General features: G+C 47.7%; 1 protein-coding gene across 2 annotated transcripts in view; it reads right to left on the bottom strand.

The window, feature by feature from the left end:
* The window catches only part of slc15a5 (solute carrier family 15 member 5), a 66,801-nt gene that overhangs the window by 17,899 nt on the left and 32,528 nt on the right, over nt 1–16,374 (bottom strand). For both annotated transcript variants that reach the window (XM_072471726.1, XM_072471727.1), the window contains 2 exons: nt 7,664–7,884; nt 3,550–3,736 (listed from right to left, as the gene is read on the bottom strand). In XM_072471726.1, coding sequence (XP_072327827.1) covers nt 3,550–3,736; nt 7,664–7,884 — 408 coding nt within the window. The remainder of the gene's footprint in view (nt 1–3,549; nt 3,737–7,663; nt 7,885–16,374) is intronic.

Here is a 16,374-nt window from a genome sequence, read left to right on the forward strand (position 1 = left end):
GAAAGCTACTCTATGTGGTTTTCCACCCACCACATGGAAAGTCACCTGCTCGACACAATTCCTCAAAATTGGACAAGCAATTTATCTGATTAGGCACAGTTTGTTATTCCAGTCATTTTTTCCAAATAAGTCAGCTCAGGGCAAAACGTTATTTGCAGGAACTGGTAATACATAAAGCAAACAAGATGAATAAATCATTACCAACAGCCAGGCTGTGGAATAAATAAGTTATTCAAGGGCAGATGTGACAGCTTAATGTTGGTGCTCATCACCCATGAGATATGTAGATATTAATCTTCAGCAGTATAAGAACATAATATGGTGTGTGCATCATCTAGTGAATAGGTAACCATTACTCCCACTGATCTAAAGGAAGCAGAAGATGTTGTAAAGATTCAGTACACAGCGGAAAGAACAAGAAGCGTTTATATATTGTATTACTAAAATCAACAATATTCAAAACTCTACAGCTGCCTTTCCAAAGACTGATTAATGGCATGAAGCTTTGCACTCCAACTGAACATATTGAGAAATTGTTCAGAATTTGTTCATTTTCCAATCTGTGCAACAGGCAGGAAAGTTTTCCTCCTGCAAAATTCAGAAACTCGAGCCCCATAAATAAGGTTTTGTCTTTCTTCCTTTCCTTCCACTACCCCCCCCCCCCCCCCCCCACTGCCCTTGTTCAGTTTGCATGGATACAGCTCCACAAATGTGACATCTCTTCAGTACCTCATCGGATTTTCCACATGAACTGAGTTGGCGAGGGCGGGCAGGCTTTTGCGGCCCGGTGTGGGAGGCGCACCGCCTAAAAGGGACTGCAGCATTTCTCAGAAAAGCAGCGCCGCACTGTGATTTTTGAAGCTGAAGCACCCAAGCGACCTGGGAATGTCGTCTGTCAGGGTTTCTCGCTCTTACCTAGGGGTCCTGCTGATGGATTTGCGGGGCTACAGTGAGGTAAAATTTCCCAAGGACGGAAGAAGAGGACAACCTCTCCCAACTAAGCGAATCCAAATGGTCAAGGAGGTCAACAGCAGGAGAGTTCTCCCTCCAGCTGGCGAGACAAGAGGATGCCGGTTCTCAGGTGAGCTGGATACGTGCGCGGCATAACACCTCCAGGTGCCAATCCTCACACTGTGAATGCCCCCGAATTCTCCTGCACAGCACTTCTCAGAACACACCTCGCAGCACCACTCATTCCTCTCTCTCATACCCCCAACACTCACACTCAACTTCAGCCCATTGCCCTCTGACACTCAGACCTCAGTCAACCTGTGCAATTTAGTGTCCTTCTCTCCTCTGCGCACAAGCCATTGTCAGCACTTTGTGTTCTCTCCATGCAGCAGGGGAGAGTGTAGAGCAAGGTGGATGGTGGACCTCCTGTGACAGGGACCTTATCGAGAACTGGAAGTGTGCACCCACCCGCTCCACTGGAAAGAAGATCATGTTCCAGGAGGCTGCAGATGTGAGTCATGATCTGCAGTGAGATCCTGAGCCTTCTGAGGTGCTGGTACTGAGCCATGTCATGAGATTTGATCCTCTCTGCCTGTAGGCCCGATATTGGGGGTCTTGTCTTCATAGAATTATAGAATTTACAGGCAAAAGGAGGCCATTCGGCCCATCGAGTCTGCACCGGCCCGTGGAAAGAGTACCCACTTAAGCCCACACCTCCACCATATGAAAATGAAATGAAAATTGCTTATTGTCACAAGTAAGCTTCAATGAAGTTACTGTGAAAAGCCCCTAGTCGCCATATTCCGGCACCTGTTCGGGGAGGCTGTTACGGGAATTGAACTGTGCTGCTGGCCTGCCTTGGTCTGCATTCAAAGCCAGCGATGTAGCCCTGTGCTAAACAGCCCCCATAACCCCATTTTTTGGACACTAAGGGACAATTTAGCATGGCCAATCCACCTAACCTGCACATCTTTGGACTGTGGGAGGAAACCAGAGAACCCGGAGGAAACGCATGCAGGCACAGGGAGAACGTGCAGACTCCTCACAGACAGTGACCCAAGCCAGGAATCGAACCTGGGACCCTGGAGCTGTGAAGCAACAGTGCTAACCATTATGCTACCGTGCCGCCTAAGTGCCATTCGATCTGCCCTGTGGAGGGGCATGTCGCTGAGGAGAAGGCAGCTGGTGCTGCTGATGTCCACTCTAGACACTCAGCAGAGGCGGAAGATGGAGCTGTATAAACTGCTCCCACATCGTGGCTGGCGATAGGGAAGTGCAACTAGAGATGGTCGAAGTGTTGGACAAGTGAGGTCATTTCCAAGTAGTTCCAACCACCTGTCAAACATTGATAGCTCTGTCTGACAGAAAGAATGTTTCGATTAGCAGCCTCTTATCTGGCCAAGATGGGAGATTATCAGTTTGAGGAAGTCCTTCCCACTATGAAATCACCTTTTCCTGCCTGGGGGCACAGGATGGAACTGAGCTGCTGGAAAAGAGGGAACGCATGCACATGTTCACTCCTAATTCTTTTCTATAATGTTTCAATTGTCTTCCCCTGTATTAACGGAGGTCCTCCCTGTTGCATTTCCAACCCACCCCTGGGATAGCAGAAAGGGGGCTGGATCACTTTGGGATTCCAACTCCATGCCATTTTCCACAATTTTCCCACTCCACTGTCATGATATGCAGACATGCAGATAATGATATACAGACAGGCAAAGACAGGCAGCTAATGAACACAGAGAACTGGACATGACCAATGAGCAGGCAGGACACTCAGGGGTGCTATCTCACTATAGGCACGAGGCACTCACACTCCGCCTCTTTCCATTGATGAACATCTACAGAGTGAGTCAGGGTGTATGTACTGTATCACACCTCCAGCACGTGGCTAAGAGCTAGTCTGGTTCAGTCAGACAGAGTAACCACACTGAGGTTAGCAGAGAGTCGAACTCATAGAGAACTGTACTACTGGTTCAATAAATCAGATTCAACTAGCTTCAGGGTCTGGAGTATCTTTTGGTTAAAGCTGCATCCAGTTGCAGCCTGTGTTATACCAGAGTACATAACACATCATCCACATCCCCCCAAAGCCTGGAAAAAATGTGATAAAAGCAGAGCATGCTGGGAGTACTCAGCAGGTCTGGCAGCACCTGTCGAGAGAGAGTCAGAGTTTCAGGTCTGTCGCCTGCATGGCAAAAGTAAACCCCATAGGGTATTTAAAAAAAATATATAAATTTAGAGTGCCCAATTTAATTTTTTCTAATTAAGGGGCAATTTAGCGTGGCCAATCCACCTACCCTGCACATCTTTGGGTTCTGGGAGCGAAACCCACACAGACACGGGGAGAATGTGCAAACTCCACACAGACAGTGACCCAGAGCAGGGACCGAACCTGGGACCTCGGCGCTGTGAGGCAACATGGCTAACCCACTGCGCCACCGTGCTGCCCTCCCTTGCGATATTTTGATGTTGCGATGAGAGCAAGTTCTTTCTCTATTGTAGAAAACCATCATCCCAGGTGAGAAAAACAGCCTGCAATGAAACATGGCAACAAATGAAGCAACCGTCATAATGTGTTGACTACCTAACACCTACCCATCTGTGCCAACGGTGATAATGGGGCTCGACGAACAGACAGTAAGCAAGCTCCAATATATTCCAGGAAAGGTGCGAGCAGCAATACAGGAATGAGACCCATGACATTCAGTGCGGCTATTGGAATGAGAAATCCCCTCAGGGTCAGATTGGAGTGCATTGTTTGTATGAAATACGTCGATGGGATCTGCATTTATAAATTATAATGTTAGCAGTGATTTTGACAAGCCTTTTATCTTGGAATACATAGCCAATGTAAGAAAAGGTTTCTAAATAGCATTTTATACATATAGCTCACCTCAAATATTTCCTGTGATTAAATTACAGATAGAAATATGAAATCTGCAGACTAGTATTAAATATAAGCACCACAAGCTATCGGTAAGAATAGAATCGGGGAATTTTACCGCGCAGGAGGAAATTATTCAGTCAATTGTGACAGTAACTGTTCTCTGAAGGAGCTATCCATTTAGTTTCATTCCCCAGCCTTCCCCAATATCATAGAAGTTAATAGAATCTGTTCAGTGCAGAAGGAGGCCATACGGCCCATCGATTTTGCACCGACCCTGTGAAAGAGCACCCTACCCAAGCCCACTCCCCTGCCCAATCCCGATCACCCCACCTAACCTGCACAACTTTGGATGTTATCCTTGATTTGTTTGGTGTGATTTCAAATATTCTCCTCCTCCCTTTCAAAGTGTCTTGTGGATTCCTGTTTCTGATGGAAGTTTCCATGTTCTCACAATCCTCTGAGTAAAAACGTTCTCCCAATATCGCCCTTTCTCTTATGGTGATGATAAATCTATATTCTCTAGTTACTGTTTCACTGAACAATGGAAATAGTTTGTCCCCATTTACTTCATTAAAACATCTCTTAACTTTGAATACCTGTCTCTCAGATTGCTTGTTACTTTCTCTGCTCCATCCCTGGAATCATCCTAATAATTGTCTCCATGGCCTTGATATACCTTCTAAAGTAAGGCATCTAACACTGGACATAGCATGCTAACTAGAATCTAAACAATGATTTGTTCAGCACTACATCTTTGCTTTTGTACCCTGACTTAGAAAGCTCTGAGCTAGCCAATATAAGCTATGAGGTTTTTATTTATTCCTTCATGAGATCAGCATGTATTGTCCATCCCTAATTGCCCAAGAGAAGATGGTGATGTGTCACAACACCCATAGTGCTGTTGGGAGGGAGTGCCAGGATGTTTGACCCAGTGATAGTGACGGAATGGCCATCTACTTCCAGGCCAGGAGGAAGTGTAGCGTGGTGAGGAACTTACAGTTGCCACTGTTCCCATGCCTTGGTTCTCGTAGGTGGTGAAGGTCATATGATTAGAAGATGCTGTTTAAGAAGCGTTGGTGAGTTAAGCAGTGCATAGAATCATAGAATCCCTACAGTGCAGAAGGAGGCCATTCAGCCCATCGAGTCAACACCGACCCTTTGAAAGACCTAATTTCCTACCCTATTCCTGCAATCCCAACCTAGTGGGTAATTTTAGCATGGCCAATCCACCTAACCTGCACATCTTTTCGACTGTGGGAGGAAACCGGAGCACCCAGAGGAAAACCATGCAGACACGGGGAGAACGTGCAGACTCCACTCAGACAATTGCCTGAGGTTGGAATCGAACCCGGGTGCCTGGAGCTAACCACTGTGCCACCATGGCATCTAGGAGATGGTACATACTGCTGCCACTGTGCGTCGGTGATGGGGTGAATGAGTGTTGCCCTGGCTTTATCCTGGATGATGTCAAGCTGCTTGAGTATTGTTGAAGCAGCAACTCATCCAGGCAACTTACCTCAATAACAACTTGTTCTTCACCTTTTAAAGATTTATGGATCTAATTCTGCCCCTCTGCTTATTTTAATGTTTTGCCATTTAGCGTCTACTTATACTCCTTGCTCTTCTTCCCAAAATGCATAATTTCTCCACATAAATCTATTTGACATCTTTCCAATGATTTAACCTGTCAATAAACTTTTGCATTGAGACAGTCCTCTTCAGTGTTAACTATGCTATTTTTGAGTTGTCTAAAAAAATTAACAATAAGCTCCTTTATTCAAGACCAGATCATATTGGCAGAGAACAGGAACATTCTCAACTTTGTCCCGAATTACATTTGTCCAATCTAACAAAACATTCTATATCCAAATTCCTAGCCATACTACCACGTTAACTTCAAACCTTATTAAACACATTTTAAAATTGTATGTGCACATGTTATGTTTCCTTTATTAATACTACCCATTATTTTGAAATGTCCTCAATTATGTTTGCCATATATGACAACTTTTATAAGTCAATGCTTTTGCCCTTAATTAACCCATATCTTCCTAGGTTTCCATATTTCTTTGTTCTGTATTATACAGTAAGACCACTACTGATGTTAGACTACCTGGTCAATGGCTACCTTGATTATCCTTTTATTCTTCATCTTGAATTGTTACATTGGCCTCTGACTCTGCCTCTGTATCTAAGGATGTTTCAAAGATTATTTGGTCAAATCCTTTGTTTTGCGACCCTTCTCAGCATTCTGGGAGAAATATTCCCAGCGCCGGTGTCCTTTCACTTTGAACTACATGTCTCTTTTGGTTTTATTCATTACCTATTGTGCTGAATGTAGAAATTTTGGATATATTGTATTATATGTATTGGTACAGTGTAATGGTTAAATGTCTGGATGAGTGTGTGTATGACTGCTGCATTAGCGCTTTTAAAAATCCTGGTTTGCAAGACAGTTAAGTTTTTTGAGAGCCAGACGTGCAATTAAAGCATCGTAAAAGTTTGGGGTAATGGATTTTTGTTTGGATTAAGAGGGTTCCCTGTGAAGTGCTTAATTAAAGATACTGGGCTGGATTCTCCGTGCGCCGGCAGCTTGGGGGTTTCCCGATGGCGTAGTGCTGCCCACAATGAGAAACCTCATTGGCCAGCTGGCGAGATGGAGAATCCCGAGCACATGCCGCACCAGAAGTCTGGCGTGCCGGGACGGAGAATCCCGCCCTTGTGTTTCAGCTTGGTAAGGTGATGTTACGAATGAGAGGAGCTAGAGTGCGAGGCATTTTGCGGAAAAGCAGTTTAGTTTCAGATTGGGATGTGAACAGAAATCAAGCATCTGCTCTCAGTACAGTTCAGTTGAAGATCTGTCTTTAGACAGACTAACAGATTATTTCCAAATAGAGTTAGTTGTGTGGCTGAAAGGCAAGCTGAAACAAGATGGTGCTGTTGTTTGAGTGGAAGTAAAGATAGCAGTTAAGGGTTATTGTATCACTGTATTGATTGGCATTGTTTAAGGGGTAATACCATTTTCTTGTGTGATGTTAAAGATATTTTAATACTGTTTTCGTAATAAAGTTTGTTTTAATATATAATGTCCTATTTTCTGTGTGAAATCACTCCTGGAGCGAGGTATCCTTTCTTCACAGTCTTACAAAATTAAAACAAAATATTGGGTGCTCTGACCATTATCCTAGCCACTGTTAGAGTCTGGTCCGGGATTGTAATACTATTAATTTTCCCTTCTTGTACTGCTCCATTTCCAGTATCATTCTTCTGTGAAAATCGAGACAATGCACCCATTCAGTATCTCAGATTTCCCTTTCATTACTCCTAATTTTTCTTTATCTGTTCCTTTATTTCTTTATTAAATTCTTTCCCTTTCCTCTTTATTCTCCCGAGCAGTCTATCCTCAGACTCTCCCTTAATGTTTTTATTTCCCATCTCTGTTTTCTATACCTTGCTGGGTTTTGTTATGTATTATTCACCCTGATTTTCTCTTTTGCACCCTTTCCTTCATCTTACTTTGAAGTTCTCTGAATGAGAAAGAGAATGGTAAAGGGGAATGTGGGCCCATTAAAGGCAGTTGGAGGTGGGACCAGACTGGATCATAAGAAAGTGGCAGGCTTGCTTGATGAGTACTTTGTAACCATTTTCAAATATCTGAAAATACCAGAGGTACAAGGGAACCTGATTAAATTAAGGATAGGATCATTCAAGAGATCCTCTTCACCTGGGAGTTTGTAAATTTTATCTTTAACATTTACTGCTTGAGGATTCCCTCAGCTTATGTAACCACACCAACTGTTGCAAACAGCTGAAGAGGCTAACCTGGAGTATGCAGAACCTGTATAGAATCTGAAAGGCAAATAGCGGAATTAATCTGACAAGGCATTTGACATTGTCCACGTGGGCTTCGCTGTACCAGCCACCGTAGTTCTCCTTAGCTCGGTCCAGCCAGCTTCCCACGTCTCCACTGATGTGACGGTATCTCATACAACACATCTTCAGAGCGTTCACTAAAACACCAAAAACAGTCATCAGGGAGCCACCTGGAAATAGAAACTTAAAGTAAATATAGGTCAAGGATTACTATGACACGTACCAGGTTATAACCTGGTGCTCTCTAACATCGAACAATACTTTTGGAATGGGGTTTTGATTCACTAGAGAGAAAGTGTTGGAACTTAGTCCTCTCAACGCAGATCTTAATGTGACGGGAGCGCCATTCTTATCTCGTCTGATCTACATGAGACTGCAGACCTACAGAAATGTAGTTGACGCTTAATTCCCCTCTGAAATGGCCCAACAAGTCAAGAAAGAATAAATAAAAACATTGCCCAGATTTCGTTGCCAGGAAAAGGTAATGGTGGGAAGAAGTTTTTTGATACAACTGAATGTTTCTTTAATGGATAGAGGGCGGCAGAGTGGCACTGAGGACCCAATTTCAATCTCAGCTCCGGGTCACTGTCTGTGTGGAGTTTGCACATTCACCCTGTGTTTACGTGGGTCTCACCCCCACAACCCAAAGTTGTGCAGGGTAGGTGGATTGGCCACGCTAAATTTCCCCTTAATTGGAAGGAATAAGAATTGGGAACTTCTGAAAAATTTTAAAAATTAAATATTTAAAAAATCAGAATGTTATCAGCGTAAATGTGAAACTGATGCTGCCTTATCAGATCAGGGCACCAAGGAGCGGGCTGTGGCAGAGATGCTGGAAGAGAAATCAGGAGGAGCCAAGGATTGATCCTTGAGGTGCATCAGAAATAACTGAATGGGAGGGACAGAGAAACCATCGTAACTGATTCTTTGGTTAGGATTCAATTGATAAAAGTGTAATTAGGTGAGTGCAGCCCACCCAGCAGGACAACAGTTGAGAAGAATTAGAGGAAAATGGTGTGATCAACTCAGCAACATGAGTGGTGAGGTCCCAAGTTTCAACCTTCCACAGGAAATATGAAGGAGCTGCGCTCCGAAAGCTAGTGATTCCAAATAAACCTGTTGAACTTCAATCTGGTGTTGTAAGATTTCTTACTGTGTCCACCCCAGTCCAACGCTGGCATCTCCACAAAACAGAAAATGTGAACAACACTCAACTGCTTGAGGATGGGATTGGGAAGACGTGGCCACTTTCTCCCAAGTGGAACATGAGGAACAACTTAAATTGTGACTGTGGCCATCCAAATCAGACCATCGCCCATATGCCGACCTGCCCTGAGAAATCCATTCCTGGTGGCATCATAACCATTCACACTGCATCAGCTGAAGCCATCGAAAGGACTGTTAACCTTGACACTGAATTGTAACTGTTTCCTCAGCCATGCGGGCAGGTCACGACTTTGATAAAAGTCATTTCAGTACTCTGGCTAGGGAAAGAAAGCATGTTTGGAGGGAATCATCACGGAGTTCTGGGAAAGATGTTCAATTTGGGAGGCAATAACACGTTACAGGATTTGAGAGGAAAGGAAGGTTGGAGATGGGTGATAGTTTGCAAGGATGGAGGGGTCAAGGTTTTATTTGAAGAGAGAGGTGATGATGATGATTTGAGAGAGAGGGAGACAGCACATGCACAAATGCTCGGAATTAGCGTTTTTCATTCAGTGCAATCATACCATGTACCTAACACCACAGCAAGGGCAACAGCACTGCAGAAAAAAAGTCACTGTAGCAAAGCAAGCACATCATTAATTTGAGACTGTCAGCGTTGCTATTAGGCAGGGCTTTTCCAGCTCGCTGCTCCTAAAATGTCAAGCACAATTTCCTTGTGCTGAGGTAATTCAGTTTCTACATACCAATTTTAAATGATGCTCATAGATGCCACCAAAAGTGACATGATTTGAAATCAGATCCATTATCTGGGTTGTAAATAACACTGACTCCACAAGAATCACTATCAACATATCATCAAATTGCTGCCTGTACTGCATTTAGTGACAGCACCTCTGAACCTGAATCAGTTAAGGGGAAATGTGATTGACCAACTTCAATCTTCGAAACGCTTGTTTGACAACTGTCCCAGCCTGCCCATAGTTATGATGAACGAAGTATGGGTATTTTATAGCAAGACATCTTGTGCCCAAACAGTGAGTTTCAGAATTCTCTAATTGCAACCATTTACAGCTAATTATTGACAACCCTGTTTCATGTGGTGGCTAAAATGGTTTCTGCCTCAATATTTTGTTTACCAAGGGTGACCAGAGAGGTCAAATGACTATGGCATGCCACAGTACTCAAAACGCAACAGTGCTCTAAACTTCCATGTTTTCGTAAAAAGAAAAAAAAAAAATGCTTGCACCATCATTTGCAGTGACATGTTCCCTGCATCCATGGCCCATATAGAAAGTTATCTTACATGAACAAGACATTTTCTAGTCTTTTCTGGGAGGTCATGTGTGATGAACGGTTACTGCCTTGTCATCATGTAAGGTGATGTCCCCTTTAAGACCGGGCTTGGAACCCTGGGGACTCCGCCTCTGGCTCTGCCCACCTGTGAGTCATATATAAGGGTCTGCCTTGTGGGCTGTGCAGCAGTTAGCACATGTCTCAGCTCTAGCATAGTTCTTAGTCTATTAAAGCCTTCTTTACCGTTTACACTCTAAGCGTCATTATTGAGGGTACCTCAATTTAATAGACGAAACTAGGTCAGGATGGACGCAGGCCTAAAACCAGAGAAGTTCAACCTGGAAGCACGGACACCGGAGGCAAAGGACATTTTTAAATACTGGCTGCGGTGCTTCGAGGCCTACCTGGACTCCGCAGAGATTCCCAACTGGGGCCACGCAAGCTGAGCCTACTCCACGCCCGGGTGAGTCACAGAATCTCTGCCACGCTCGAAAAGGCGACGACTTATGAAGAGGCAGTTGAGTTACTCCGCAAGCGGTTTGTCAAACCCATCAACGAGGTACACGCCAGGCATCTGCTCTCTACCTGCCGGCAGCGCTCAGGGCAATCGCTAGACGAATTCGTCGAGAAACTCACCGCGCTTGCCAAGGACTGTGACCATCAGGATGTGACAGGGGAAGTCCATATGAACCTGCACATCAGAGACGCTTTTGTGTCCGGCATCCGCTCGACCTACATCTGGCAGCGGCTGCTCGAAAACGGGGCAAAAGACCTCCAGGACACGCTAACTCTCGCCTCCTCGCTGGAGGTGGCCCGACATAACTTGGGTACGTACCCCGCGGACTCTGCGAGCCCCCCCCAGACTTCCTCAGACTCAGCCGTATTACAGGCCTGCGCCACGCGGCGACCTGCTCACCATGGGGGCACACCGTGCTACTTCTGCGGACAGGGCCAGCATCCATGCCCAAGCTGCCCAGCCCGCTCCGCGATCTGCAGCGACTGCGGGAAGAAGGGGCATTTTGCGAGAGTCTGCCTGGCCAGACCCAGGGGCCAGAAAAACAAAGATCAACCGGCCCTAAAATCAGGCTCTCAAGCCCGTAGGCCTCGCAATGCGGCTGCGCACCGACCCGACACGCCCCCTTCTGACGCGTCATCAGCCTCGTGCGAATCATGGGAGCGGCCATCTTGTCGGCGGCCATCTTCTCGACTCAACACGTGCGACCGACGGCGGCGGCCATTTTTCGAGTCCGACTCGGCTGAGGACTCGGACTACCCGTGAGTGGGTGCGATCACCCTCGACCAAACTCGGCCAAAACACCTGTAGAACTCCATGATGCAGGTCCGGGTCAACGGGCACGACACTGCATGCCTCTTCGACTCCGGGAGCACAGAGAGCTTTATCCACCCTGAAACGGAAAGGCGCTGCTCCCTACGCACCCATCCCGCATCCCAAACCATAGCCCTCGCATCTGGGTCCCACTCGGTACAAATCAAGGGGTACTGTATTGCGGATCTCTCGATCCAGGGCGCCGAATACACCCGTTTCAAATTTTATATCCTTCTTCACCTCTGTGCCCCCCTGCTGCTTGGACTGGATTTCCAGTGCAGCCACTGAAGCCTGACACTGAAGTTCGGCGGACACTTGCCCCCCCTCACGGTATGCTGCCTTGCGACACTGAAAGTCGCACCCCCCTCGCTATTCGCGAACCTCACTCCCGACTGTAAGCCAGTCGCCACCAGGAGCCGGCGCTACAGTGCCCAAGATATGGCTTTTATCAAGTCAGAGGTCCAGCGCTTACTGGGAGAGGGGGTCATCGAGGCTAGCAACAGCCCTTGGAGAGCACAAGTGGTGGTAGTCTGGTCCGGGGAGAAGAAACGGATGGTCGTGGATTATAGCCAGACCATAAACCGATTCACGCAGCTTGATGCGTACCCCCTTCATCGCATCGCGGAAATGGTAAATCGGATTGCCCAGTACCGAGTCTTTTCCACGGTCGACCTCAAATCCGTCTACCACCAGCTCCCCATTCGACCAAAAGCCCGCCCCTATACTGCCTTCGAAGCAGCCGGCCGGCTCTTCCACTTCCTCACGGTCCCCTTTGGCGTCACAAATGGGGTCTCCGTCTTTCAAAGGGCGATGGACCAAATGGTGGACCAGTACGGTTTGCGGGCTACATACCCGCACTTGGACAATGTCACCATCTGCGGCCATGACCAGCAGGACCATGACGCTAACCTCAAAAAGTTCCTCCAGACCGCCCGAGCCCTTAACCTGACCTATAACGAGGAAAAATGCATTTTCCACACCACCCGGCTAGCCATCCTCGGCTATGTTGTGGAAGAGGGGGTCCTAGGTCCCGATCCCGACCGCATGCGCCCCCTTAAGGAACTCCCTCTGCCCCGCAGCCTCAAGGCCCTCAAACGGTGCTTGGGGTTGTTCGCTTATTACACCCAGTGGGTCCCCAAGTATGCGGACAAAGCCCGCCCACTCATAAAGACCACTATTTTTCCCCTCTCGGCTGAGGCTCAATTGGCCTTCAACCGCATCAAGGCCGACATCATCAAGGCCGCTATGCACGTGGTGGACGAAACCATTCCTTTCCAGGTAGACAGCGATGCATCAGACATCGCCCTGGCTGCTACCCTCAATCAGGCAGGCAGACCAGTAGCGTTCTTCTCCCGAACCCTCACCGCCTCTGAGGTTCGACACTCTGCAGTTGAAAAGGAGGCACAAGCCATTGTGGAGGCTGTGCGGCGCTGGAGACACTACCTCGCCGATAGGAGGTTTACCCTCGTCACCGACCAACGGTCAGTCGCCTATATGTTCGATAACACGCAACGGGGCAAAATAAAAAATGATAAAATTTTGAGGTGGAGGATCGAACTCTCCACCTACACGTACGATATCAAGTATCGTCCAGGGGAGCTCAACGAGCCCCCAGATGCCCTGTCCCGCAGCACATGTGCCAACGCGTAGGACGACCGCCTGCATGCCATCCACAATGACCTCTGCCACCCGTGGGTTACCCGGCTCGTGCATTTTATCAAGTCCCGCAACCTACCTTACTCAACCAAGGGGGTCAAGGCCATGGTCAGGGCCTGCCAGATCTGTGCGGCGTGCAAACCGCACTTCTACCGGCCAGACAAGGTTCGGCTCGTGAAGGCCTCGGGTCCCTTTGAGCGACTGAGCGTGGACTTCAAGGGGCCTCTCCCGTCCACCAATTGTTATGCCTATTTCCTCACCATTATCGATGAGTTCTCCCGTTTCCCATTCGCCATTCCCTGCCCCGACATGACCTCAGCCACCGTGATTAAGGCACTGCACAGTATCTTCACCCTGTTCGGTTTCCCCGCTTATATCCACAGCGACTGGGGTACATCGTTCATGAGCGATGAACTGCGTCAGTATCTGCTCAGCAAAGGCATCGCCTCGAGCAGAACGACCAGTTATAACCCGCGGGGAAACAGGCAAGTGGAGAGGGAGAACGCGACAGTGTGGAAGGCTGTCCTTCTGGCCCTGTGGTCGAGAAGTCTCCCAACCACCCACTGGCAGGAGGTCCTACCCGATGCCCTACACTCCATTAGGTCACTCCTCTGCACGGCCATGAATGAGACCCCTCACAACCGATTGTTTGTCTTCCCCAGGAAGTCTACCTCCGGGGTCTCGCTTCCACCTTGGCTGATGGCTCCGGGACCTGTTCTTCTCCGGATGCACACGAGGGCCCATAAAATGGACCTCCTGGTTGAAAAGGTCCGACTTCTCCACGCCAACCCCAGTTACGCCTACGTTGAGTACCCCGACGGCAGGCAAGATACGGTTTCCCTCCGGGATCTGGCACCCGCTGGATCCCCCACTACAGATGCCCCTTCCCTACAACACACCCCCTTCCGGCCCTACACCCCGTTGGTGAGCACCTACCGCGCGCCCCCCCCCTTGCGTCCCCCCTTTACACACCCCGCCGGTACCGGCACCACTACCCACGACCCTGCCTAGTCCCCCTGCCCTGACCCGGATCGAAGCTCCGACCTCTGTGCTCCCGGATGTACCCTCAACCGGGACGTCCGTGCCCGCTGCACCACCGCCCGAACGGAGGACGTCGATGAGGACGATCCGGCCACCGAGATGGATGGACCTATGATGGCACCGGACTCTTTTTTTAAACACGAGGTGAATGTGATGAACGGTTACTGCCTTGTCATCATGTAAGGTGATGTCCCCTTTAAGACCGGGCTTGGAACCCTGGGGACTCCGCCTCCGGCTTCGTCCATCTGTGAGCCATATATAAGGGGCTGCCTTGTGGGCTGTGCAGCAGTTAGCACATGTCTCAGCTCTAGTATAGTTCTTAGTCTATTTAAGCCTTCTTTACCATTTACACTCTAAGTGTCATTATTGAGGGTACCTCATCATGAGTCATGAGTAGCTCTTTAGCGTGATGTTCATTACAAGCACTGCACTGTTTGATGTAGGCCTTAATCTTATTGCTCAACTGTGCCTCCTTCAGATGAGACTCGATTCCTCGAAGACTTGCATGGATGTCCTTTATATGTCTTTCCTCATCTCCTTAGGGATGATGACTCTAATTCCTTTGCACAGGTGCCATTTTGTGGGATCATTTCTGATGGTTTCCAGTCACCCCTCCATCATTACTTCCTACAGTGATTGGAGGGTTGCATCTTGTTGTGTAATTTGCTTGACCTGAGCAATACACATGCCCATCTATATGTTTTGTGCTGGGTTGATGACTTCCGCAGCATGTTGTGCCATTGCTTCTTACTGAGCTTGGGAGATTTCACACTCTGGACTCGCATCATTAACCTCCTTCAAAGTGGGCACAGCTCTCGACAGCACGTCAATGCTGTACACCTGCTTTCCTTGCTTGTACTTCACTTCCAAATTGCAACTCTGCAAACGAAATAACATCCTTTGCAGGTACTTCGGAACAGATAGAAACTACTTAACAAAGATGCTTTGAGTGGCTTGTGTTCAGACTCTATACTTACTCTCTCCTAAACAGGTACTGATTCCAGAAAAGCAATTGTGTGCAAAATGATTGAGCTTCTTGCAGTTAGAGCACTGTTTTCCCACAGTGGACATACATCCTTTTCTTTCGCGTGGTGAGATTTAGGCCAGCTGAGGACATGCTTCCAGCGATGGGGCAGAGATAAAAATTTGCACAAATCCAGAGTCAGAGGTACTGGGACTTCAGCAGGTACAGTTTGCGGAGCTGGAGGAAGTTAGATAGATAGGAGAGTCATGGTCAGGGAGGCTTTTAAATACAAGGATTGAAATTTTAATTTTGAGAAATTGTGGAGAGAGAGCCAGCAGATTGAGGGGCATTGTGGGTGGACAATATTTTGTTTGTTACTGAGTCTGAGGCTGATAGAGGCAGAGCTGGAAAGTTGCTTGATGGGAAGAGTTATTTGCTCCAATGGAGCAGTCCTTTCCTCTCTGCCATTGGTGGGTCCTTGGTGTCACATTATGTCCATGTATGGCTGGGTATATGATAATTGCACATACTGCAAACCTCCACTTTTTGCATTCTAGACGACTTGTTCTGCTGTTCGACCCCCAGATCAGTGGAGTGACCTTGGCTCACAAAGCAAGAACCCATTCGCCACCAGCTGATAAGAGGCAGTGGTGGACATGGAGAATGCCGTTGCGCTTTGCAAAAGCGGCAAACTCTTCGCCCATAAATGAGGCTCCATTATCAGTGAAGAGCATCTTGTGTACCCCATGGACTGAAAAGGAAGTAAGCAGGTGCTCTATGGTCACTCGGGACGTGATGGATGTCAGACTGTGGACCTCCAACCACTTTGAGTGGGTGTCCACCATGATCAGAAATATCGATCCCAAAAAATGACTGGCAGAATCCGCATGAACGTGAATCCAAGGGGGCCCCGGCCACTTCCAAGGATGTAAGTGCGCTGCCGCGGGGAGCTTTTGATGTTCCCAACAACCGGGGCGGTCCTGGGCCAACGCCTTGACAGCCGCATCCAGCCCTGGCCACCAAACGTAGCTTCTGGCCAACACCTTTATCTTGGATACATGAGGATGCCCGGCACGAGAATGCTTCAAAACCAAAGCCTGCTCTTTTGCAGGGACGACGAACCTCATGCCCCACAGGAAGATACCGTCCACCATGGTCAATTCTGAGAATGTGCAACAAAACACCTTCAACTGTCCTGTAAGCGGTTGCCAC

The sequence above is a fragment of the Scyliorhinus torazame genome, chromosome 13 (genome assembly GCF_047496885.1).
Source record: "Scyliorhinus torazame isolate Kashiwa2021f chromosome 13, sScyTor2.1, whole genome shotgun sequence".
Taxonomy (NCBI): domain Eukaryota; kingdom Metazoa; phylum Chordata; class Chondrichthyes; order Carcharhiniformes; family Scyliorhinidae; genus Scyliorhinus; species Scyliorhinus torazame.